The 27,807-nt window shown below is 38.4% G+C and overlaps 1 protein-coding gene across 1 annotated transcript in view; it reads left to right on the top strand.

Moving 5' to 3' along the window:
• LOC140234143 (laminin subunit alpha-4-like) overlaps positions 1–27,525 on the top strand; it is a 59,113-nt gene extending 31,588 nt beyond the window's left edge. The window contains exons 2-7 of the mRNA XM_072314218.1: positions 21,659–21,848; positions 22,596–22,754; positions 24,437–24,587; positions 25,383–25,513; positions 26,075–26,294; positions 27,206–27,525. Coding sequence (XP_072170319.1) covers positions 21,714–21,848; positions 22,596–22,754; positions 24,437–24,587; positions 25,383–25,513; positions 26,075–26,294; positions 27,206–27,333 — 924 coding nt within the window. The 5' untranslated portion in view covers positions 21,659–21,713 and the 3' untranslated portion in view covers positions 27,334–27,525. The remainder of the gene's footprint in view (positions 1–21,658; positions 21,849–22,595; positions 22,755–24,436; positions 24,588–25,382; positions 25,514–26,074; positions 26,295–27,205) is intronic.
• Positions 27,526–27,807: the final 282 nt, after the last annotated feature.

The raw sequence follows: 27,807 nt of genomic DNA, 5'->3' as shown, positions 1-27,807 counted from the left end.
AAGAGCAAGAGAGATATGAAGACTATGAGAAATAGACAGACATAGAACATAATAATTATATTTAAAAGGAATGATTAGTGTCATGCAGAGAGAAGACTTGAGCTGATACGAAAGAGATAAAATTATAAATGAGGACTTGTAAACAGATTTCTCTGAAACTTTAAAAGGGCTCGTGCATCATTGTAAAATACATCAAGAGCTCACTGTGCAAAAACCAATTAAAATGGCTTACATCACGTCTTCCCTGGAAGTGTGCCAAGAAGAGGTGGTATAGTATCTCTTCTGTTTTTTGTTTTTGTTGTTGTTGTTGTTGTTTTTTTTTTTTTTTTTTTTTTTTGCAACTACAAACTTGTTTTTTGCCTGGAGAAGGGTTTTTTGAAAAATATTTTTTCATGTTGTATTGTCCTTGTTTCCCTAATGAGATCGCATGATCCAGATTACATGTATTTCAGCCCAATTCTGCATCAGACAAATAGCGAGAGATCTCAAGATGAGTGTATGTACATGTATGTCTGTATGTATGGGCAGTATGTGTGAATGTGGGTATATACATGTATTTGCAAGTACTGTAAAAGAGAAATTTTCACAGGAGTTATCTTTTGCGTTTTGTATGGTATGATAAATTTCAAATGTTTTTCATCCCATGGAAGCAAATATGAAGTAGTATTGCATATACGACAAGCAAAGAAAAAAAAAGGGAGTTTTTATTTTTTGCACTACTTTTATTGAAACCAAAATGGGTGATCATTTTCACACCGCAAAAATTTCCACTTTTACAGTTCATATGTATGTACGTTGTATGTATGTATGCATGCTTGTATGCATACTTGTACATATGCTTGTGTATATGTTTGTGTGTATGGATATGTATAGAAGTCTGTAAAAGTACCTTCATGTGTGTATGTATGTATGTTTGTATGAGTGTGTGTGTGTGTGTGTGTGTGTGTGTGTGTGTGTGTGCATTTATGTATATGATGTAGGTAATGTCTGTTTTGGGGGGTTCTGAATAAGAAGGGAGACACCTAAGAGCACTGGGCACAGACTTTCTTGCAGTAGATGTATTATCTCACAGACTTTCCTGATTCATTCCTACTTAGCGCAGTGCCCACAAAATGATAGTACTTAAATGATAGCCATTTAAATAATTGTGGAGTGTACAATGTAAACCTGTGGTGAGGAGAGATCTGTGTGGTGTACTGAGGGCAGGTTATACATGTTTTACCAGGAGTAGTGATATTCTGACCTAATCTTTGCAAAAACTTGCCCCAGGCTATTATTCATTTGCAGTGCATTAGTATGGTCTAATTCTTGCAAAGCTACAAGATCATGGTAATGCTATTGGCCATCCTGGGTTTGGAAGAGATTGTTAGTTTTTACCATATTTATCTTAACTTACAAGCATTGATGGCATTAATCCTTTGAGTGCCAGTTTTCTTAGCCATACCCTGCCTTGTTGTTCAGTGAAATCTTCCCAAAGGCCCCACTCCCATGTATTGAGTGCAATGAACTCATTCTGGTGGAAATACTGTATATCGTCGCTGGGGTGACAAAACCTCGTATCTCAAAATTGTCAAATGTTCAGGAGAGCGAAAAAACATGGCGGCCAAAGCACTATAGTGAATGGGAAAGCCATCTCTTTGACATGTCATGGTGGCTTCATTTTTGGAGTAAGACAGTTAGGATTTGGCCAAGACATCACTTGACCCATTATTTGACCATTAAGCTAAAAAAAAAAAAATGACATTTTTGAGATACGAGGTCTTGTCACCCCAGTGACGATATGCCGTATATTTCGCGAGTCTAAAATTTCGCGAATTGGGAATTACCAACAATTTCGCGAATGGTTAAATTCGCGATCGTGGAGTCCTGTACTGGAACGGAGAAGTGTATACGTTCACGTCGGTTTGAGAGTCAATATTTTTGTGTGTCTTTTATTTCGCGAATAGCACCGGACTCGCGAAATTCGCGAAAATAAAAACCTCGCGAAATATTTGGCATATACAGTAGTCCAGCCATCTCGTATAAAGGTCTTTGTGAAACAACGGAGATTGACGATATTAATTGAGTCCATTTCAGTGACAGTACATGCAACGTTTTGCAAATTAAATTTGTTAAGGACAGAGGTGGTATTCCATTAAGATGACTTAAGGAAGTCAGCAACTTACTTTAAAAGTGGAAATTTTCACGGTGTTGAAATTTTTATTTCGCGCAACCAGAAACTAGCGTGAAAATAAAAGAATGCGAATATTTTTGCATGCCATATGTTCCAGTACTTGATATCTTGTTTCTGCAGAATTAAAAACATGCAAAACTTGTTTTACCCGGCCGAACCTGAAAAATTAGTTACGCAAAAGTATCCACTTTTACAGTATTCAACAAATATTTTCTGTCATCTGATATGTGACGTTCACAGTCAAGATTATTTCATGATGTGATCTGAATCAGTGATAGAGCTGGCACATACAAGTAACTTAGCACAATGTAGCTCTTGAGGATCTGGTACAGAAAGCAAAAGTTATATGGGTCTTGTGTTCAAACTACACTTAGGTTGATGATCACTGAAATGACAGTACTGTATGATTATATCAAAGCTATGAAAATATCTATTATGATTAGAAAAAAATATACTGTGATGAGAATAGAAAATACAAGACATTCAAATGCAGGCCCTATAATATATGAAAATATCTAGAAACAGGAATGCCCCTGTCCGTGAAAAGCCCTTACACATGAATCATGTCCATGGCAATTTCAATTGTAGCCTAAAAAGCCTGAAAGATGTATACATTGTATTTTACGGCAAACACATTGTAAAAGTTTTATAATACTTACATGATGTCACAGCAGAAAGGGAAACATCTGTGCTGGTTGTGTCCATTGATAGACTTGGAATGTCATAGCCTAACTTCATTTTATGCCAGATCTGAAGCAAAGACACAAAAAATATCAGGATGGTGACCAGCGGGTCTGAATCTCTGAAGGAAACAGGTGAAGACAGTTGGGTCACTCATGTCCGGAGAGATTCGTCCAGTGGCGATCACTTTCTCTCTCAACTGATACGCGCTCTCTCTTCGTTTGAGAGCTGTCCACTCCACGGTCTCTGCAAATGACGTCCAGCCACTGACCATGGTCAAGCAGGGAAGAATCTGATATAGTGGTCAGTCCACAAGAGCTAGTCTATGTCACCCAGACCTTGTTTTGCACTTTTCGTTTGTACTCTCCAGCAGTGACCAAACCTTGCACAAATGGCACGCAGTCTTTATCACATTGGTTTCACAGCAGATTTGTATGTGTGTATTTGGTTGTTGTGTCAAACTTCTTTTCTTTTGAGGAAAGGGAGCAAAGAAACTATTAAAGATGGAATTGTTGCAGAACAGGCGATGTAAATTCTTTGCTCTGCTTGGTAGATTATGAATAATGTGATTGAGAAGCAATAGTCAGCATGAAAAATGTCTGACTGATGAAATGTCCTGAGGGCACAAACTCATGGATATCCAACAATAACAATATCAAGAACAGAGAAAGTAGAAGAAAAGGATGGAAAAGTAGATAAACCATGTTATCTACTGTATGAGCTGTTATTTTCACGTACAGATATTTTTGCAAATGCGGAGGTCACAGCCATTTTCGCAAGATGTTGTTTTCGCGAATTGACACCAACGCTATCATCTAATGCATTATTAACCTAGCGTATGGCGACAGTTTCGCATGTTTTTATTACGAAAATTCGTGATCAAACCGTGATTCACGAAATTCACGAAAATTAAACCCTCGCGAAAGTAACAGCTTATACAGTATTTGTTTCTACATTTATTGATTTTATATTTGTATCTGTCTATCTATTTCATATGATTATTCATGAATGTATACATACATGGAGAGATATCTGTTTACATGTTGTATGACCCTGATTAGCTCTAACATACAATACAGTTTCAACAACAACAAAAACGGCATTTATTAGGTGATATTGCTGGGGGTAGGATAATTTGTTCATGGTAGAGTTGAGAGATTGAAAAATATGGCAAGCTGTTCTGAAATTTGAAAATTTCTTGTTTCATGAAGCACAAATTTATGGTGTTTGGGTTTTGTATTGTTTTTTCAATTATCCTGTCATCAAATGCCTAATCTGATGTATATTTCACTGCATTGAAAAATTTAACAATTTTTTTTTTTTTTTAGTCTTAGAATGCTTTTAAAGATAATGAAAAAATGACTATTGGATATAGTTTGTGCCATGCAGATGGATATTGGTTAAATGTGTGAGTTTCTTATCTCAGTCAACCAATTCGCACCTTGAAGTCACTACACAATATGTCACTGAATATAGTTTCTTGCCCAATGGATTTTTGTTTTTTTAATCAACAGATAGTTATTTATCCATCGTAGCAAACCCTTCTGATGTGTAGTGACATAATTTTTACATTTTGCAAGAGATGAATATTTTAGGCCACACTTGCTGCAGTGTGTCGGTAAGCGGAAAAGTGTGGTCCAGTAAAGTATGCAGCTTCCTGATTACATGCAGCACACATTGTATGACAGTGCATTAGTTGATCTGTGGCAATAATACATCCTATGCCACCATTTCCCCAACCAATGTTTAACTTCCTAGCAGCTCTCTTTTGGTGCTGATTGGTCATTACATTACACCTAGTGTATGGAAGCAACAACTCTCGGTGGCCAGAGCAGTATGTAATGAGTTGGCACAGTGCCAATCAAGCTGTGTGAATGTCAACCCTCCCACACATGGTGCTTCACAATATTGTAAAAGTGAAAGCGTTCACGATGTAGAAATTTCATGCAAGAGGAAACTAACTCAGAAACGAAAGTGGATTTTTACCTCCGCCAAGGAAGGAGGAGGTTAAGTGATCATCGGCATTGGTTTGTCCATTTGCCAAATAACTCAAAAAGTAGTGTACAGATTAAAATGAAACTTACATAAAAAAGTTGATATTGATACAAGGAACACCTCATTAGATTTTGGTAGTGATCCGGGGATTTTTATGGATTTTCGAAGGATTTTCATCTTTTGGCATATAAGCTCAATGAACTTGGGGTTCAAGCTGTGCGTTCTGGAGGTTTACATACGCGCTTGGGCAATATAAGGCGCCGTGCAATGACGTGAACAAAGGGCTACTATTTTGGGAAATTGCATGCATGTACCGGTGGAAATGAGTTACTAGCTTGGCGGAAGTCTGTACTCTCCAAGTGCTTTTCTAGTTTTTCTTGCTTCTTATATAGTTTATGCAGATCTTTGACGTCAAGATATATGTTGTAGCAATAAAATTGTTTTGTTATTTGACCGTCCCCAAAATTGAAAATGCAAGAAATTCATCTTTAATAGCCCAGCCAAGCATGAAAATTTACCCACACGTAAGGTTCCACTTTACAGTAGTTGTAATAAATTAACAGTATCAATGCAGATTTGCTCATCATATGAAAATTTGTGTACATATGACGAGAAGGACCTAATTTTGTATTTTCCAAGACATAATTGGCAGAAATATCACCAATACAATATTAAATGTATAATGTCTTGTATGCACTGATATTAGGCTACCAATATCATATTTAGTATTTTTCTTGTAAACACTGTGTCAGGCTACCAGTATTGTATGCACATGTAGTATCTTTCTTGTGAACACAAGTGTAAGGGCTGCCAGTGTTATACTTTGAAGAAAAGGTGCCTCCCATTTTGTGTAAACACTGGTAACATATTTGCATCTCATACACCATTTCATGTAGAAAGCAATCACATTTTCCTTGCCGCACCAGCACTGGAGCTGAATCAATATCATTAAGAATCCTTGCCACCTTCAGCAGGGAGTTATCTCTGTCGGAGCAAAGAAATAATCGAACATTGCAGAGTGTTGGCACAATGACTGCCAGCGATATCTGGAGCAATGGAAGAAGGGGGGAGGGGGGAATCATTAATTCCCGCACAATTTTCTCAGTCCTTCACTAAGATTGAACTGCTGATTAAATGAATGAATGCTTTGGCGGAAACACTCCTTGTCATCAAAGACTGGTGTATCCATTCACCGAATGTCCGGCAGGATGGTCACTTGGGGTCAAGAGAAAGCTGGCCGCTGGGCACAAGATAATGAACCTGTCAGGAGAGTTTTCGGCTGGCCAGTCTTACTCTGCTTATGCTTAGTTATTGATTTGCATGGTTTATGCCCTGAAGTTTATTTTGGTGTCCATTTTCTTGGCTTTCCGTGTCATCTTTGCAGCAGAACACTGTATTTTGTAGGCTAGTCTTGACAAAGCCTCTGAGAACTTAATGGCTACTATAAGAACTGGTTAAACATGATCAAAACACACACATGGACTTCACTGACCCCACCTGCCCAGCCTGTTATACACACTTACTCTTTAAACTGATTTTTTGTATCCATTCACATATTTATTTTAAAAAAAAAAAGAATTGAAAAAGGAACTCGATGGGTTTCCATAGGCCTTTATTTTGTGTTTCTGCATTACCCCCAAAACTATTTCACCAGTACAATTTGTACTACAAGTATATTGGCCCTGTGGTTGTCATTAAAGTACATCACATGTGTGAAGTGACATCTACCGAGCATTCACATACTATTTCAGGCTCAATTTGTCTTTGAATTTGGACATTAGTGACTCTGCTGACTGAGGTCATGTCAATTATCTGGATGATAACTTCACAATTTCACAGTTGCTTACATTACGCCAGCCATGGATATATCTCTGCAGCAATCGGATTGGACAGGTATGTGATTCATCTAAAGATTCACAAAGCACTGTCGGAGTCGGTAGGTGGAGTGAAGACGAGGAAATTTGGAATTGGCAGCATGTTGCAAAAAGGGTTCACTTTACTCATCAATAATGATTATGTCATTTTGAGTTGCTGAGGTAAAATAATGTTTGTTACAGTTGTGTGTTTTTCTGGTGGGTTTGAAGTTAACTGGAAGTGTAAAAGTAAACGTGGTTGCTACACAGAAGAATTGTTATTTCATAAACCATGAATGCACAGTATCCTTGTTTTAAATCAGTGTAGATAGATGTTGTGCTGATTTATTTGTAGAGTCATCCGGCAGGAATGAAATATGATCTACAAACTGGAGATGAGGTCGTCTATATCTTTGGATTTTGTAATATGAGATGGTCAAAGATTAAAAAAAGAGAGAAAGTTTTGCCTCATTATATAGCGGTAGCAGATGAAAAAATGGGCCAGGGGGCAAGGAGAGAGAGTGTGGAAGGGAAATGTATGGAGAGTGTTTTTTTGTAGAGATATGCACACATCCTTGACAGAGTCAGATTTTATCAGTGTAATGTGCTCTAATTTGCTAGTGCATTCATCCACTGGCGTATTGATTCTGCAGGGATTATAATAATTGATTAGAGTCTCTCTATACAGGGCTGATTAGTTTCAGACTCATCACCGACCAAGACTTAATGGTCAGTGGCACGTGATGTTGGTCATCATGTGTGTCCAGTAGTGTACACACACACACACACCCACACACACCCACCCACACACACACACCCACACACACACACAAAAAAAAACATTTCTGCTTGCACAAACTCATCACAGTGCTCAGCGTATGTGTAGACATGGGTGCAGCGTAGCGTTTTGCCAATGGTGCTAAACAAAAGGGTAGCTGAGGGGCAAAGGTAGCATTGTGTTAATGAATCCTTAACACCCTTCTACATCTAAACTGACAATATTGACATGTTGAACTGGTAAGCACAAATTGTAAGGTGACTTTGCAGGGTAATACCAAGAGGGTGTGGACAATAGATATAGATCTCAGGAATAACGCATGGATGATTCACGTTTATGTCAAGTATTAGCAAACTGTGAAGGATTAGGCTACATTATTTTTTTAAAGAAAAAGCTCATTACAATATCTTTTTTTTATATTATCCAATACTCTTTCAGTCACAGGAGGCTGCAAATGACTTAATTCAATTCAATTCAATTCAATTAGAGAGATTGCTACCTCAGTTAGTGTCATGTTGAGAGAGATTTGGCCATTTTTCAGCTACCCTGAAATCATTTTTAGGAACAAAAAAAAAAAAATATGTCAGCGCTTAAATGCAAGAAGAAGGTATTGTACATGTATTTCAATTGTCTGTGTCCATGATAGAGCTATTCCAGCTTTAAACACTTCATTTTTTTATCATTTTACAAGCTTTATATTTCTATAGTGTATTAATCAGTCATATTCTGCAACCCCGTACCACTACACAACTGAGACTGCACATTTTTAATTAATGGGTACACATATAGGGTGGACTGTGTATACACGTAATTAATGAATCAATGCTTCTTTGTCAAACAGTATAGATTTTGATAATCTGCTTGTCTCTCAAGGTCATGCAACCTATTAACAGTATTTTGAATGGCTGTGTTCACATCTCATGATGATAAGCAAAGTACATGTAGCTATGGCAACAGGAAAATAAAAGTGTCTATACTCCTTTTAAAGAAACCAGTTTACATTTTAAGAGACTAAAGTATTCCATTTTATGCTTTGTTGTATGCATCAATACATTTTTAAAGACAGTGTTTACTACTTTGAAAAAAAAAATACCCATTTAATAAGAATATCTCTTCTTATTTTCTCTTTAACTTCTTTGTTTTGTTTTATCCAAATTTTCCTTCTCCAATGAGAAGATGCTAATGACTTGGCATCACACTTTTGTTTGTTTGTTTGTTTGTTTTTCCTGGATGAGGCTGATACTGTTGATATCATCCTTGAGCAGTATATTATTAATTTAAGCAACGTGTTTAAATTGACTTAATACACTGTCCAGGCTTGCATCATTCAGAGGTCAGTATTACTGTAGTGAACATATATCTCCTACTGATTCATTGACTCACAAATTGCTGATTAGTAAATGAATCTAGACTGATAGGCACGCAGAGTCAACCAGATGCTGTGTGTAGCGGCTGTGTTTGAATCCAAAAATACTTCCAGGCAAGTTGTCACACATATCTTCCCAATGTTTCATGTTGACACAAATAGTGTTCCATATGCCTTGGCATACCAGTAAACCCAGTGAAGGGTACCATGTTGTAGATGGAATCCCTACCATGAACACTTTCCCCCAAGCAATTTAAAGGAAGAAAAAGAAGAAATAGAAAAACACGTGCAAACTCAAGGAGAACATATCTGTATTTTGTTGTTGTTTTTGTTTCTGTTTTGTTTTTGTTTTGTTTAATGTTCTCTTTGTTGGGATTATACAGACACTAAATGACCATGTGTGAAGCTGTAAAAGAATTGTTCAAAACCTTTGTTGCATGTGCTGGCAAGAAGGGAGAGAGAAGCTGACAAATTCCTGGATAATGCTATGGCACCGCGATACTGCCGCTGGTGTCAGCGCCATCTGAAAGAATACAGCCTGCATCTAAACATAGGATACCATGTTACTTTAAATACACTTTAAAGGATACACTCAATGTAGCTCTCATTCGTCAGGCCTTGAAAACTTCAAGGAATGAGCACCCAACAAGTGACCAAATCCAACATCTTCAGCATGGATTCATGTGTACTCTATCACCTGTGATATTTACAAGTCCCAGTACTGACAAGCCAAAGATCAAATCTTATAAAGAGACTGTGTTACAACATGTGTAAACTTTCTTGGCACATTTCCTGCTTACCAAGCCAGCTACAGTAGATAGCCAAACAAGTAGAAAATAGAGCATCAAGGTTTCGAGGGGTTGAAAGCTATTTTCTTCCAGACTATCATAATAAATGTGTTTAGAATTTCAAATTCAGGGAACCCTTGCAGCAGAACATATTTTACCAGTCAAGGGCAGATGTTAACATGTTTCTCTGCTGAGCTGTAAACTCTATAAAAGTTTAATACTAGATGGAGGAGAAATTACTACAGAGCAAAAGTTGTCCTGGAAGTAGGTCAGTTAAAACATCAGAGTAGAAAATAAGTTAGCAAACTTAATCTAACGATAGAATAGTTCTAACTAGTTGAATGTCAGAAGTCTAGAATTACAGACTTACATTGTACATAACAACACAAGCATCAACTGAGTGGAGTCTTTTTTATCCTTGCTTGTGGTTTTTTGCTTTTTATTTTTGTTCCTTTTTTACAGAAGTACATGTAAGTATTAAAAAGTTTTTAAAGAAATTGCAAAATTTGAATGGAGAAATTTTGAGTATGCATTCAACAAAAGAGCAATTATGAAGTAATGCCATATCTTTTAATTATTGATTTACTTCTGAGTTATTTTAATATTGTTATTGTCTGATTTTGTACAAATATCAATAGTATTTCATAAGGTGCACTGAAAATGAATTCTGCTTTGCATATAGATTTCATTTTTCCCCCCTTGACATCTATCTCTCAAACCAATGTAAGGTCAATGCTTTTTTATCAGTATGTAATAGAATTAATCTGAACCAAATCCAGGGGTAGAATCATAAACAGATTAATCTGCAGCGGTGGAGAGAGTGCTTGTGGCGAGGTTGTTGGTCTACGAATACCAACGATTTGGAGACAAAGGGTCAAAGGGACATAGATCCTTAACTATCCACTTTGTTTCGTCTCAGTACAAAGGACTTTATCAGCCGAAGGGTGTGGAGAGATGAGCGAGGCAACCAATTTGGTTTATGAGTTGTTTAACAATTGTGAAACAACTGCTCCGATCCAATAGTGATGCGAATCCTTCTGCGTTCTTGCTGACGTCACAGTGCATTCCGCACCGACACAAGACTATTCTGACCAAGTGAGTCAGGGTACATTTATGCAGTGATTTTTTTTTTTTTTTTTTTCAGAAGGACTATTTCTGGCAGGCAGTAAAGGATGTATGTTATACAGGGAGATGTATACATATGAAGTAGCCTTTCTGTCTTTCTCCTCCATGATGTCCTCCCCCCTCCTCCCCCTACCTCTATAAAGATAAAGAAGGCCAGGTCCATAAAGATGTAGTTGTGGCCTCATCACAGGCCAGATGATGATGATGATGATGGTGAGGATGAGACGATGGGAGAGAAAAAGAGTAAGACATCCTCGGGGGGTGGGGTGGGGGGATTTAATAGGGAGGATGAGCAAGGAAAAGAGATAGAATAATGAGATGAGAGAGAGAAGGAAAGAGATATGATAAAGAAAGAAGAGAGGGAATGAGAGAGGGGGAGGGATAGTTTGAGAGGGTGATAGGGAGGGGAAAAGGGAAGGAGGAGAAAGAGTGAAGGGGAAGGGAGGGAGAAAAAAAGGGGTGGTAAGAGTGACATAGAGCAAGAGAACAGCAGGGAAGGGAGGGGGTGTGAGAGAGAGGGAAGTTAAGGGGGAAAAGGGGGAGAAAGAATGTGAGAGAGGGATCAAGGGGTAGGGGGAGAGAGTTAATACTTACATTTTGATCTTAAAGATACATGTAGATTGTTCTGCCTCAAAATTATTTATTTTGTGGTTGGTCTTATTACGTATAATTCATACGTGCCTGTAACAAACTCTACTCTTATCAGACAAATGTGTTACATTTTAACCTGTTGAGATGAGTCCCGAGTATACTCGGGCAAGTGTTTATGGGAAATGCGTGTTGTAGCAAATCAGTCTTTCCTCAATGGGTTAATACTCAGAATTCATTCAAGATACGTATGCAAAATTTATTATACATTGGTATTCAATACTGGCAATCAAGGGTTGGTTCTGACTTACCATCAACTTTTTAAAATGTTCTCCAGATGAAATGAAATTATTCCAGCTAATCCACGGGCAGTATGTGAGGCTGGCCGAATGCTGTGTTACTTTGATACACCTGTATCTTTGCTCTTTCACCACAGACGATCAATGTTGATTAGATGGAGCGGAGTACAACAAACCTGTTTCTTTTGTCACCATCCATGGTCAAAACGTATCACTGGCATAAAGGAATAGGAGTCAACAAAACAAGTAATCCCCCATGTGGGCAGCGGAACAAAGGCGTGAGATCACAGAGGTAGAATGATTAGCCTAGAGAGGGAATGACAAGGGGATCCCTTAGAGGATTTTCACACTTTACACAGAACTCATTTGCAAACACGTTTTAGAAACTCACTTCTGGACATGTTCCAAGTTACTAAGTGTCTTATTAATACAGAAATTAGTCTATTCCTGTAACTGCCAACTGGAAATGACTTCTATACTACAGTGTTGTCACCATCACCATTGCTTGTCAACCAAACGCATAATTCCTGATTATGTTTGCGTACTTTACTGGCACACTCATATATGTAAATATTGTATGCACACACCATGGCTAGATTAATTCTCCTCAAAATCAAGTACTTGTCAGGAGTTAATTTGAAAACACATCAGGACTGCAATTGCCCATGCCTAATTTGAAAAACCATGTTTTAATAGCAAAAATATGATTCAAAATGTGCAGTACGTCTGACGTAAAGTTACTCAATGGCACTAAAGTCTCCAGAATTATGTTTTACCAGACAAGTTGTTGGTGGGTTTTGGGGGGTTTTTTGTCGGTGTGAAAGCTCTCTTGGAGCTTGAGACCTTGATCAACAAAGAACAACCAAATCAATGGAGAGTTCTGGATGAATTAGACTGACATTAAAAGATATCACCTCTCTGATGACTCCCAGGGCTTATGCCTGATGCTCAAGGTCTTAGCTTTCATTCAGTTAGAAAGTCTGCCTTGCTAATCCTCAACCCTCTCTCATTTTATATTCACGAAGGTGTTACAAGCCTGTCCTTGTATCCTGTGCAACTCCAAGAAATAAGGAATAATTGATACCATGCTATTATAAATGTCTTGATAATATTGCAGTCTACATCTCCTTTCTTCCGAGCGGGGCCTTCTCACAAAGTTGTTGCCATAGTTACTAATCTTGTGTGATGTTTTTGTGAGGTATTGCTTTAAGTCCCCAAATTGTTTGCGTACATACATGTACTTCTCTTTCATTACTCTTTGGTTGCAGCAAAGAATCTTGTGAGGTTTTCTCAGATTCTGGCAATTTCTTGACAGGAAAACCACCATTTTTTTTTTTATAAAACATTAAGTTTGCCACAACATGAAAAAAAAAATGCCAGTGTCTGTTCAAGCTCATGCATTCTCCTCCTAGAAACATTTTTGAGTGATGAGCTACCTTGTCATATTTCAAATGTGACAAGTGATAGTGGTTTTAAAGCTTATGAAAAGTGAAAATCATTGTTTGACTGTTGATTGTAAGTGCCTTTGAATGGATTGTCTGATTTTCCTCAGAACTTTTATCAAGTGTTTTTCACTCAACTTTCTGCATCTGCTGAGCCCACATATATATTTTAGGACAATTCCCTTAAACTAATGTGCTCCCAGGTACTTGCTCAATCATTTAAAGAAGATGGTGTATATTTCATTTGGTTGAGAAGTGAATACAGCATTGAAATCTAGACAGGTCCACCAGGATACATGGACATTATACAATTCAAAGCGCAAACTTGTGCTGCCTCGTGCACGGATGATGTTCAGGGAGTGACCGTTATCCCCCAACTATCTTTTATTCATGGCTCTAGGGGCTGCCGAAGTGGTCTAAAGATGCCATTATCATTTGGGGGTCAAGATCAATGGAAGCGGGAAAAAGAGACTGAACAAAGCAAGGATAATGTGCATAGAATAACAATGGACCTTGTACGGAGATCAATGCCGCTGTGCTAGAAATAGTTATACCTGCCTAGACTGTTGGGAGTGCAAAAGCAGATTGCCTTATTTACACCATATATCCGAGGGATCTCTAAAACTAAAAGGGAAATCTGCTTTTTTGTAGTGTATTAGAGGAAATGCAATGTGCTGATGAAAAGGTAATGTACCTGTCTGTCACAATATTCTCATTGTGATGATAGTGGAGCTTTTGGTCAACACAATACCTGGCACTATCAGCATTTTAACAACATTTACAACAACAGTAAAAGATGAAAGGGAACCTTCTATGAAGGGCATTATGCTTCAACAGACTGAGAGATAGCATTGCCTAAAATATATATTTTATTTTTTAAAGGAAGGCATGCAGTTATGATAGCAAATGCCATTTTATGGTGGATTTCAATGGCAACTAGCTTTATTGTAGCAAGCCTTTCCACTTTTTCTTTTTAATATTTTGAAAATATATTTTCATTGTTTATATGAGTTTTCATTGTAACAATTTGGTATTGAAGGAAATGAATGTTAGTTTGTCATTTTAATTTGTCTTCAGAAATTCAAGTGAGTCAATTGCAATGATCTAAGATCAAACTTACTCTCCCTTTCCTTTTGATATGAAGTAAAGATCAAATAACTATACTGAAACAGTAAACTTTGCGGTAATGCCTGATGATTACATCATCACAGCCAAAAATGTCCATGCCTATTGAGAGAAGCAATGACATAAACATCCCCATCTTGCTAATTGGGCAATTCTAAATGAGTGTATAGACCCAATAAACCGGAACATCTGGCGTCTGCGGGTGCTCATTCCTTAAAATGCAAAATAGACATAAAACGCTGTGCTCCCACAGCAAAAACACTCCAGCCAATGATTGTGCCTTCTTAAGTAAAGTTCCTTTGTTTGACAAACCTGTCAAAATTCAACCTAATTTCCTCATCTCATCATTCAACCATATAAAAAAAGGAGATTAAATTGCAGAAACTGAAAAATATATATATATACTTTAAACTCAATGAAGCTGTGAGAGGGGGACTTCACAGTATTTCTCTCATAGCAGATATAAATAAGAAAGAAAGAAAGAATTGAATTGACCTGCAAAGAATAATGCATTAAAAAGACTAGAAAAGTTCTTGGAGAGCTAGCACAGACCTCCGCCAAGCCACTAAGTTACACCCATTTACGCATGATGAGAATTGCCCGATCTCCCAATGATTGAAGGCTTGCGTTTACCTCATCTGCTTCCTCTGCACGGCACCTTGAGCAGAGTATGCGATTTTGTGCATGTATGCAAAACCACAAATACGCGCAGCTTGAACTCCCAAGTTCATTGACTGTGTCTCCCAAAAGATCAAAAAATCCTTCAAAAATTCATTAAAATATCCAGATCACTACCAAAATTTAATCATCTGTTCCACATGTCATTATCATTTTTTTTTCTGTAACTTTCATCTAAATCCGTTCACAGTACTTTGCGTTACTTTGCAAACGATCAAATGTCATCGAAAACATTAAACCTCCTTGCCCTTAGCGGGGTAATAAATGTAAAAGACAGTGGTCAATATCCCATCAAACATGTGTACTCCTTTCGTAGACATCCTGGTATTTGTCTACATGTACATTAATGCGAGCCAGTGAAGGTGATAAAGAGAACAGTCACACTATTACCGAGCTCATTAAAGATAATTGAGTTTTGTGCGAGACGTGATGAGATAGGCTTTATCAGAGAATGCAATCAATAAAACATTAACCTCTTAGAGTCCAATGTATCATGCTAGGGTAGACCTTCCTTCGTGAAACACAACCCAGACTCCTTAGCTGGCAGTGAAAGTGTTAAAGAAATTCATTATTGGTCATTTCGTGTGAAGATTGCTTCCTTTATGGTGAGTGTTGCCAATCACAATTCACAATTCTCCCATCTTTTCATACCCCCATCCCACCCCACTGGCACAATTCCTGTAATTAGACTTTGCTCTGAATAAAATTGACTTCATTAAGTTTAATGACTAATGACCCATATTCCTGTACTTTCTTGATTGTATGGAGTATAACTATCAAACACAGAAAATGATCAAGTCATACTGAAGATTGTGTATTTGATACTAACAAGCAGATTAAGATTTATGTGCGTATGGGTTTGTTTTTGTTTGTTTTTTATGCATTTTTGCATTCTTATTCCTAGGTGGGGTGTATGCTGTATTGCTGATGCTGTTTACCAGATTTTGTTTGTATACTTTGGCTAAATCTGCTCACATGTCATTCTGTACTATTAATGCACCACATGACCACAGCAGAACAAGGGGGAATTTGACTTTGTGGTGGCATTTTAGAATTAAACACAGGATGAATCTTAAAGGGACTGTACAGTTCTGGTTGAGGTGAGAATTGAGGTTTATGACATCTTTAGTGAGACCATATAAAACCATATAAAAACTATGTTTTACCCTAATGGATATAACTTTCAGTACATCTACTGTAGCTGCACTAAACTCGAGAAAGAAAATATCTCAAGTGTATCTCACAGTTTTTACCGTGTTTGTTCATTGCTATTAAGTCATAATGTGATGGCAGTGTATGCCAGAGGACAAGTGAACTAACAAATAGTTAGATCTGTATATTCCAAACATTCAACAAAAGAAAAGTCAAATGGAACCAATAAATGACAGTGTCAGTACACCTACTCATTCTGAATATTTTGAGGCCAAATTGTAGAGAGATACTTGACTTCCATTATGATTGGCAAACAACGTGTAAACATATCACAACTTACTGGTTGTCGTCCAGTTGTTTTCAAAGAGGCAATATAAAACTGCGAAGCAGTGGGATTGATTAGAAAATGTTTGTGTAATAATCAACTTTATTTGTGTTTTGTTTATTTTTTATTTGATTTTTTTTTTCTGTTGCTCATTAATTTCCCTCGCCAAACTCACCAATTCACCAATTCACCAAAATGCAGCTAACCGTGGCTTTCTCAGTGGACCTTGCAAAGGCCAGATCAATCAGTCGGTCGTAATGACATTATACATTTGAATTGCTTCATCAGCTGGACTCACTCAGTGTGGCCACACGTATCAATGTCCAGCTCTCTGGAACTGATACCCAGGTCCATACTGTTCTATTGATTTTCCCCGAGGATGATAGGTTGATACACGTCAGTATAATCTATATTGATTTTCGTGGCTGTCCACCCCTTACACACTCTGTCTGTCATCGTGGCCTGATTTCTAGGAAGGCGAGGCGAGACGTCGGCAGTGCCATTCTTTGCTTTCGTCGAATCTTGAATTATTCATTTTGACAGTTGATGATATCATCTGTCCGATCGCTTGCTCAAATTTGCATAGATGCATGTACATCAGAGAGTGATACAGAACAGAATTGAGTTAGATGGCAGTTGCATCCAACAGCGATTTTTTTTCCCTAATTTTCAGCAAATGTAGGCCTATAATCTGTAGATGACAACTGCTATCAACCAAGTGTAATGATATTATTGTATGTACAATGTATTTATAACAAAGGAACCACATGTGGAGTTTACTATGTATGACTATGCGGCTGTCTGAAAAAAGATGTATAATACAATCGTACAAATATGTGTATTTCCTCTGTGCATTACATGTTGGTAATTTCATGTTAATTCTATGAGCTCATATCCTTTCCTTTAGAGCAAATATTTAAAAAAAAATCCTTTGACTATAACCTTGCCATCCTGAAGTGCATCAAGGGCAAAATCTTTATGAACTTTTGTCAAGTCTATGAAAAATGGGTGACGTGCACCACTTTTACGTGTTTTGATGGGTTGTTAGTCCATGTGCCGCAGGCTATAATCTTGTGTCAGACGTAGATCTGTAATCATCGGGGGGGGGGGCAAAAAACAGTAGGGAGTGAAAGATATGATTGCTTCCGTTGTCATCTCAAGCTCTCACATTAGGTAACAATGCATAGTGATGGAGCCACAGATGGGGCCTGTATCATGATCATTAATACAGAACACAGTTTGTTGGTACAGTGTTGTAGTTATAGTGTCATCTACAAGCGATGTCATCAACTTTCTTGTTCGGTTGGCTTTTTATCTATGGGAGGAGTTATTTAATAATGCCATTCCTTCCACCCAATGTCCACCCCCCCCCCCCCCCGAGAAAAAGTTTAATCAGAAGTATATGGAAACTTCTGATTGCGTGCAGAAATACGTGAATTGGTGATTAATGATGACGTCTTTAAGCTTCCTTGCTTGTGTGTCATCTTAGCGTACGTCGTGTCCTACTGGTAAAACATCTTGATTATATGTGCACCGCCTGCACAGCACATGTCTGATTTGAATTCACCCAACAATGAAAGTCTCAAACCAGCAGTTTGTAAGGATTAAAATGAGAGACAGGTTTGTGATGATGTAAATGAATACTTCATAGCACAGTCTTCATCTGCAAAGTCCCCCCTAACTGACAATAGCTGCTGAGGAAGAGTCGTTACTATTTTGACAAACTCGGTCCATCAATGCATCTCAGCATGCATCTTCTGCCGATGTTGACACGACACAAATCTCTGGCTAGCCTTTTGTCAAGGCCCTCTCGCTGTAATGGGCGAGCGAAGCGAGCCCAGCCGAGCGCGCCAGCGCGAGGGCCTTTTGAGATCTGCTTCACACATTATTATTCATGACACGTGAACCCTTCTGAATACTCATTTTAATGGCTTCCGGTCAACCAATGGAATGGCGCGCTCCCCGCATCCTCAGCCTTGGTAGTCATGCCTGTTCGCATGCATCACTGACCACCCGAGGAGGTCTGCCACGGAACTCTACACACTCTGTGTGTAGAGTTCTGTGAGAGTGTGTAGAGTTCTGTGAGGTCTGCGGCAGCGGCGTGCATTCGCTCTATTCAAATCGGGTTCGAGCAGACAGACACGCTGATTGGTCCCCGACTTTTGCTCCCGAAATCGGGGAGCAAAAGTCGGTAATTCAAAGGGCTAACAAAAGAATGCGAAGCAGATCTCAAAAGGCCCTCGCGCAACCCCACTCAGCTGGGCTCTCTTCACCATACAGCGAGAGGGCCTTGACAAAAGGCTAATCTCTGGCATGCTGGTATAGCAGTAAAGGTAGCGATTGATCATATTAAGTTTTGGTAATAAAGTGCAGCCTTGACACGACTGTTGGTGACATGTGGTGTTGTATGCATGTGTGCTTACAGTTTAACTGCCAAAGAAACTTAAAAGGGTTCGTTCCTCGGCTGCAGGAAAGAAATATCCATGATGAATTTTGATACATTACAGAAACAATATATAACTTATATGCCACTAGTTCACCTCAATGAAGAGTTTACAGGCTCAGATGAATGTGAAGCAAGGATGAACCGTTATATCTCAGAGACAAAAAAACAACAACCAAAAAACAAGAACAGATTTACAGGATCAAAATTAAATGGAACATTGGGGTGTACACCAGAGTGTTATCTATATAAAAAATGGCAGACTCTGTTTCATGCGTACAAAGAATCTTGGGATGGGAGTGTTTTGAGCTTCTTTCCTTCATCAGTGAATCCCGCGAGGAGGCAGATTTGAGTTTTTCTTATGTATGACTTCACTCCTACTAGAGTGTTGCTTGATCAAAACAATCAGGGCAATCTCATAACAAGTTCGGTAACGCCACAAATTTGGGTCCAGATACCATCAGTATTCTTGACCTATCCAGAATGGGAGGATGATAAACATCAGTTTCGGTTACCTGAAATCCTTTAGCCTACAAAAAAAAAAAAAAAAAAAAAATGTCATCTATATTTGAGGGATTGTAGTGTTAGGGTATGTCTCTAGAGAGAAAGAGTTTGCAAGTGATGATATAATATTTGTCTGACCATGCATAGCTAAATCGTGGATAAAGGTCATCCAAGACAAATGGCCAACACCAAGAAATATGTGCGATGCCATGTACAGAAAGGGTTTTAAAAAAGGGACGATATAGTGAGACAAATGACTAACACTAACCTTACCATGATGTATGAACATTTTACTCAAGGTGGTGAGTCCTAACAGGGGAGATACATGTTTTCTTGTTTTAAATCATTGTCAAACACTGTCATTCTCATCATAAATTCAAAAAGCTATCTTGTTATGCACTGTCCAGGACATTAAAAACATTGTTCAAAACAAGGCAGCTAATCAGCAGAATTGAATGTATAATTACAGAAGAACTGCATAGTCCAGATGGCTTCACTATGACATGAGCATCTTGGAGTGCTTCTTTCTTTTTCTTCTTGAGCAGTCTGAGGCTGTACAAGTGCCAGGGTCTTGATTAGAGGGGGAAAACATATACTGAAGAGATTGGAGCAAAAAAAAAAAAAGGTCTTATCAATTGATTTGATTTGATTTGATTTGATTTGATTTGATTTGATAATTTTGATTGTATGTATCAATGATGATTGATCATGCTCAGCAATGATATCGTTTTTTTCCAACAAGCTGTATGAGATTTAGAGTAGTGTTGTAGATTACTTGATACTGCTCTGACTCCATTTATCTATTAACATAATAATCCATAACTGTAAAAGTGGATATTTTTGCACGACTAATTTTTTTTTGCGCTCAGCCGGGTAGGAAGAGTTTCACATATTTTCAATTTTGCGGAATCAAGACATCAACTACTGGAACATATAGCAAACAAAAATATTTAGACACTTTTATTTTCGCACTAGTTTCTGGTTGCGCGAAATGTGTGAAAATTTCAACATCGCAAAAAATGTCCACTTTTACAGTATTAAGAATTATGTAGTATAACTATATTTGAGTATACTCTGAAACTGTATACGTAGTGCTTCCAGCAAATCTTTTTGGTTTATATGTTGCATTTTCGTTGTTACCCATTGAAATTGTGTATTGTTACTTCACACATTTCTTCAATACGTGTACATTTTAGAGCACAACTCAACAATTCTGCAGGCATATAGATGGGAACTATGTTTTCCTTTAACTGTATCTGTGAGGAAACAGGTCCATTTAATAATCCATCATTATATGGACCTGTTTCCTCACAGATACAGTTAAATGGTTTGCCTCGCAAGCACACTTATATATATACAACTTGTAACACTGCAAGGTCATTGACCTCATTTGAAGACATCATGTCGTAGCTATAAACTGCTGTCAGCATTTTGTGTTGGTGCAGTTTTTATTAAAGCGAGGTGCTCTACTTACATCATATGTATATATTTTGCACAAATGACAGGCACAAAAGTGTACAAGGATGCACTGAAAAATGCCCTAGAGTTATTTGAGCAATTAACTGCATGCCTCCAAAGAGACACACTGCCGATTTTGAAGTAGGATAAGTGTATGTATGTTCTTGTATTCCTCCAGAGGATGTTTGATGAAGCATAATTAACAAGTGGAATTGGCAGTTGATTGTTGTAGCTCGATGTTGAGTGCTTCAATCTTGGCTGTCTCTTGACAACTACAGATGATTACACTTCTCTTCCTGGATATTGGAATGAAGCATTAAAGGGATCATATAGTTTTGGTTGAGACCTAACCTCGGGGTTTCTAACATTTTGGGGTGAGATTATGAGAAACCCCGATGAAATATGAAAGAACATGTAATTCCAAAAGAAATTCAATGTTTATTTGATGAAAATTGGTTTTGAAATGGCTGAGATACCCAAAACAGAGCAATTCTAGTAAAATGTGGGACCCACATTTTACTATGATCACTTTGTTTTTACTTGATTTTCGGATATCTCAGCCATTCCAAAACCGATTTTCAACAAATAAACTTTGAATTCCTCTTAGAAAGGCACACTCTGTACTATTTTACAAACGGTTTCTTGATATCTTACATAAAGTTAAATCCCAATTCTCACCTCTACCAATACTGTACCATCCCTTTAACATTCTTTAACCCCCCCCCCCCCCTTAAGCACCATTCAACACCTACTTTTGCTGTTCAGCTTTTAAAAGAAATAAACACTGTGTTCTTTACATTCTATTACCATGGGAACAATTGATTTGTACTGTTCATTCCCAAACTTTTAATCTTCTACTCCTTCTTGTTTCTTTCACTTTGATAGATTTGAAATCACCATAGAGTTGAAGACAGTAGAAAAAGAAGGCCTCATTTTCTACATGGCCAACAGCAATGAGAAGTACTCGGCGGCCCTGCAACTCATGAATGGATTTCTTCTCCTCTACATCAAGATTGGAAACTCACCCACCTTACTCGATTCCGACTTCGTCATCGACGATGGACTCTGGCACACAGTGAGTCCCACTTTGGTTGGCAGTCATGGCTGTCATGTTTGTTTAGCCCCTCCCACCAGAAGGGTGCCGTGGCAACCCATTGATTATGGACTGCAGTGATTACTGTAAACAAACCAGACATTTTCTCAAGCGCATGTAACTTTTGCGAAGTTGTTGAGGAGCCCAGAATCTGTGAAATTAAGGTGCATATTTTAAGGTATTGTCAACATTATGCATTGAATGCCAGTGACAATTTGCGAAAGTTTTGTGCCACGAAAAAGGCCATCTGAAAGTTTCATGCTGCAAATGTTTCATATTTTGCAGTTCTGTGGAAATGATGTACCGGTGACATGACCAGACAACAGTAGGTTACATAAATGCATTTTCATGCCATCTTTGCCCACGCACAGCCAATGACAGTGCTTCATTACTGGTTGGTGTCTCATATTTTAGTTTGCCTTCTTTCACTCATTGTTGATTGTTGAAGAGTAACAAAATGGGCTTTAAAGTGATGGATGGTATCCAACTCTACAAGAATTTCCTGAAGTTCACGTTTGTCTACTACAGTGCTATGGCCAGCAGACATCCTTGTACCAATTAAAGGGTATACTACAAGCAAAATGATTTGGGTATGTAAAAAAAAAAAGCAACAAAATTCTCTTCTTTAACAGCAAACCTGGAATTGAAATACTGGCATGAAACTATTCACAGCATACATCTGCTTCTGTCTTCAATTTCTGCATTCAAACATCTTTCAATCCTGCACAGATTGAGGTGTCCCGCAACAGGAAGACGGCATCACTACAGGTGGATGGGACTAAGCGCAAGAGGAAGAAGTTTGACAATGGCAAGAAGCGACTGAACATTGAATCACCAATATACATTGGAGGACTCCCACCAAATAAAAACTCAGAGTATCTTGATACGGTGAGAAATGCAAGGGTTTCCAAACTCTCACTGTCATTTATGCTGTGCCTATTGGTACATCTCACTGGTTTGATTGCTCCCTCTATAGAGCCAGTTGGTGCAGCTGTTTTGAAGCTATATCCATCCATAAATTGAGATTATGTAATCCTTCCAACCTTTGATATTACCATGGCTGATGTGTAAATTTGTTGCCATTGGGTTGACTCAATCTTGTGGTAAGGCTGAGCTTTGGGAAGACTGGCGATATATTCATTGGCTGAGAATCAGAAGGGCGTTATCACAGTTTTTGGGGTATTTAGTTATTGGTATGTAGAGCTTGATTTCCTCTGTAGTCTAGGGAGTCAATTTCAAATTAAATTTCATTTTCAGGAACTTTTTTAAAGTCAGAACCACAAGAATGCTATTTCACCACATAATTGGAACAATGTTTATAATCTACCCACTTTTGATTGAATAAACTTTTTATTTCATAAATATTGATTGTTTTGTCTTCATGTACGCAAAAATCTTGGAATGCAATAGTGCCCTTCTGGTTGTCAGCTGACATATTGTGTGTTGTTCACCATTTGGCCCTCGTGCTGGGGTGCTTTCTTTGCTGATTGGCACCAATGTCTGAAAACTTATCATTAATGAATATAGAGATTATCTAATCCCTCAATCCCTATTGCATCACCATAGAGTTCCTTTTGGGATTAAAGGGGCATAGTCCCGGTAGTATAGATGGCACTGTTGATGATACTGCCGATCACCGTTTGCATTGATACGAAGGTTACCAAAGTTGAGCTGTCATCAAGAGTAAAGTGCGTAGGTGTTGCTAAGTAACGTTGCCTTTGTTGTCTTCTTTGCGCATCGCGCAGTCTGTAGTAATGCCAGGGTGCATGCATATGTGCTTGTTATTATGATATCACAAAAAAAGTTTACTTAAGCTGTCATCCTCCTCAGCCGAATCATGAGCCGAACTGTGATCGAACCACTGACTACAGTGAATCGGACTTCTTCGGGCTCGGGAAAGTGGGCCAAAGCGTAAGCGCCAAAGAGAAGTCGATAGCGTAGGTCTCTATAGGAAACTTGCGCCGTGCGCCCACGTACACATTTGACTAAAACACCGGGACTATGCACCTTTAAGTACGTTGCTTTCCTGAGAGTGGACCAGGGGGGTATTTCATGCAGGAACTTGTCGGATAAAATATCTGACAAGTCAATTATATCCGACAAGTTTTGAGAAATTCTTTAGTCTGATTGGCTGATTTCTCTGAACTTGTTGGATATAATTGACTTGTCAGACATTTTATCCGACAAGTTCCTTCATGAAATGCCCCCCAGGTCAAGTTTGGATGAATACTGAATGATGATGAAAGAGCTTTGTAAGTTGGGCTGAGAAAGACATAACACAGCTGCACAAATTACAGTAAAGTACATTTGGCACCAATGTGGTTTACAAGGGAATACTCCACCTTCACTTGTACACTGTGTGTGATTGACATTGATTGATTGATTGATTGATTGATTGATTGATTGATTGATTGATTGATTGTCACAGAGAAGAACCACAAGGAATCGTTGACATCCTCATACATTCCAGAATTACTTATGATGCACTCTACTCAGCTGCCTTCTTAGTTATCTGTCTTCTCATTGTGATTGTTGTTTTTTTTTATCATTGCAATATTTGCCATCCACAGACAAGCTTTGATGGGTGTATCAGGAAGTTCCAGCTCAATACCATTGAGGTTGATCTGACCACAAAGTCCAACAATTCCTACGGCGTCTTCACCTGCTACACCAACGTTGAGTCTGGAAATTATTTTCAGGGAATCGGGCATGCTCTCCTAGGTAAATTTAAGACAACTAGCTACTTAGATACCAAATCAAATTCTCTTCCTATAATTATTTGCTCTTATTTTGGAAAGTGTTTCATGTCTTGTCAGGGTTTAGACCCTGACCAAGGTGGGTTATTAGTCCCAGCAGTTTTATGACATCAAGTTCCACCCTTCTGCGCTACATACCAGTGAATGGTCTAGTAAGTTACTGAGGTTGAAACCAGTGCCAAGTAGACTGAACTTACACATCACCAGGATAATAATTTTGAACTATACATTGATAGTAGTTGGTATCTCCTTGGCAGTATCAAGCAAATACTAACTGACTCTGCATATCCAAGCACTTGTTTCGATGTCTTTCATCAGTTACAATTTTTGCGATGGGGTCAGCAGTCAGGGTGTTGCATAGAAGAACTTGACAGATCAAAATCAAAATCCTTCAGAATGAGTTAGGCTGAGTTTATTTCATGTTCTTAAAAATCTCAGGACCACATATTGCACACAGTACACACTGATTCTCATGTACAGATACTTTTAGTGAATAACCGTCAATTGGACATTTTCACAAGTTGTTGATTTCCCACTTTGTGGTCTTCTCATTTTCATGATAATTACACCCCAAAAAAAAAAATAAATAAATAAATAACAAAGCACAAATGTTCTGAAGAAAGAAAATTTCGTACCATTTCAGGTCATAGCAGCATTTTTTTCTGCATATTCTTCATATTAAAAATTGTGATCATTTATTTCTCTATGTTTTGCTGTCATGCGGAGATAAACTTATTCATAATGTATCATTTTACAACAGCTGAGGATCAGACGATTGGAGCAAACTTTGAGTTCATTGTTACCTTCCGCACAACGCTGAGAGAGGGCGTCCTATTCGCCGGCACCAATCCTGACGGAGTTGGAATATCACTGCAGTTGGTAGAGGACCAGGTTAGTCTACTTCACTGTAAAAATCTTCCTATCCCTTTCTATGTCCAAAGTCAGAGGTGAGAGCCATGTTGTGCCTTTCCTCTTGGTAACTGCTGGATTTCATACAGTCACCTAAATCTAATCCAAAAGGATCTGAGAAAATTCTTCGACTTACCTGAATTTTTATTAATACAGTATATCGTCACATTTATATCCACCGGCCAGGGGTGGAATTTTCTTTGACCTCACCAATTTTTAAACTTGAGCAAGATCCACGTAGGCAAGGTGGACTGTATGTGAACATGTAACTCACAAAGGGTTGGTTTTTCATTCATTCCAATTTATGAAAGGTGCTTGAAGAGTTAGCACAATTGAAAACCAAAAATTGATGCTTTCCTTCAATTTCAGAATTACAGCTCCAATTCGCAAAAAATTCATGCTGCGAAAATATTGTGTTTTACAGTACTGTACTATGCTTATTCCAAATATTTGAAATTGATGATTTTACAGCACATCTTCACCCCTCTGCTTTGATGATCTCTTACTATTCCTTCATTGTTCGTTTGCTTTTTTCCTCCTCAGGTGCTTCTGAAGCTCTTTACTGGGCGCAGGATGGCAGACATCAGCTTCGGCGATGGCGACAACTTCACGGTGTGCGACCACAAATGGCACACCGTGCTGGTGATGGAGAACGAAGGTCTATGGAAGCTGTCGGTGGACGGTGTCATGGCAAACAACCTGCGGGGTACCCTGATGTTTCCGGAAGAAGAGCGCTACTCTTTCTTTGTGGGTGGAAACCCTTGTGAGTCACTCTCCTTGTTTATGCCCCTGCATTAACCTTTCTAACACCTACCGGTTTCTATCAATGTCAGCCCCTACTCACCACAGGAAGCAAAGGGATTGGTTAGGGTCTTAAGTATTGGCCCCTGTCTGTGCCCGCACAAGAACCCTTTTAACTATTCCACAGTGATTGGGCAGTGCCTTTTACACATTTGATTCTTCTCAGCTGATAACCAGATGAAGGAAATCATCAAACAGCTAAAAATGTGTGTTTTTCTTATTAAGGCAGAAGACATGAAGGGATGATAATCCTTTTCTTTTTTTGTGTGTGTGATTATCAGATTGTAATTGCACGGAAGGGTCATACTAAGTGTTTGTAAGAATAATGTTCAATCCACTTTGAAATTAGTTCTTATAAAGTTGTTGAAATCTCGGTATACAAATAGAGCTTGTGAGACATACCCATTCCCTAGACTTGTTATTGATGTATGTTCATGGTAATGTCATCCTCACTGCATTCTGTAGGAGTAAGTTAAGAGCTCTGTCATTATGCTAGAAAGTAAAAAGGTGGAATTTTCTCATGATACTATTGCAACATCTTAAACTGTTAAAGCTTTGCCGTCCAGCGATGATAACACGTGGACTTGCCCAAAGCTTTAGAAATTCTTGTGAATAGATTGTCCCAATTTCCCCAAACTTCGCTTTCGTGTTCTGCTATTTTTTTTTTAAATTCACTGAATTCACTGGTATATATTTGGGATAGATTCTCCTTTTCATTGCTGTAAGTTATCTGAAGTCTCCGATAAATCTTGCACGGGGGGGGGGGGGGGGGGGGGAGGTCAGAACCTTGGCACTGGCTAAAAAATATTCTATCTCATAATTGATATACAATTCTTACAATCTTTTCCATTTTTTTCCCCCTCATTCTTGCAGTGTCGGATCCAGAAGCTGTGAGTTTCAAAGGCTGTATACGAAGGCTGACAATCAACGGTGTGGACGTTGCTTTCGAGTCGTCAGAGGAGCTCTTAGGTGTTGTTCCACACGAATGTCCAGTTGTATGATTCTCTGCACTTTGGCGATAACTCTTATTAGATTTTATATGCAAGGACCAGAGGTTGACTTTAATTGGGCATTGTGCAAGTCTTAGTGGGTTTTGCATGCAGAGAAGGTAAATATCATATTATAGCTGCATTCCATACCATGCTTTGGGTAGGGGAGGAGGGAATGATAAAGAGTACAATTACATAAGGGTGGAATGTAAAGTTTTGCCATACAGATTTCGGGCCAACACCTTGACAAAAATTTTGTTGGGGGGGGGGGGGGAGGGGTTCCCTTCATATACTTTTGAAGACAATCAGTATTTCTGTAATATTAAAGCTTTCTTAAAACTGTGTACATTCTTCGTATTGTGTTCATTATGTTTTCTTTGATCTGCCATTTATGCTTGGGTGCTTATGCTTAACTTTGTGTGCCATGTGTTATCTCTGTGTATAACCATGATATGTCAGAATCAATGGGTAATTCTAATAGGTTGG

This window comes from Diadema setosum, chromosome 10 (assembly GCF_964275005.1).
Source record: "Diadema setosum chromosome 10, eeDiaSeto1, whole genome shotgun sequence".
Classification (NCBI taxonomy): Eukaryota; Metazoa; Echinodermata; class Echinoidea; order Diadematoida; family Diadematidae; genus Diadema; species Diadema setosum.
This window is presented reverse-complemented; position numbering and strand designations above follow the sequence as displayed.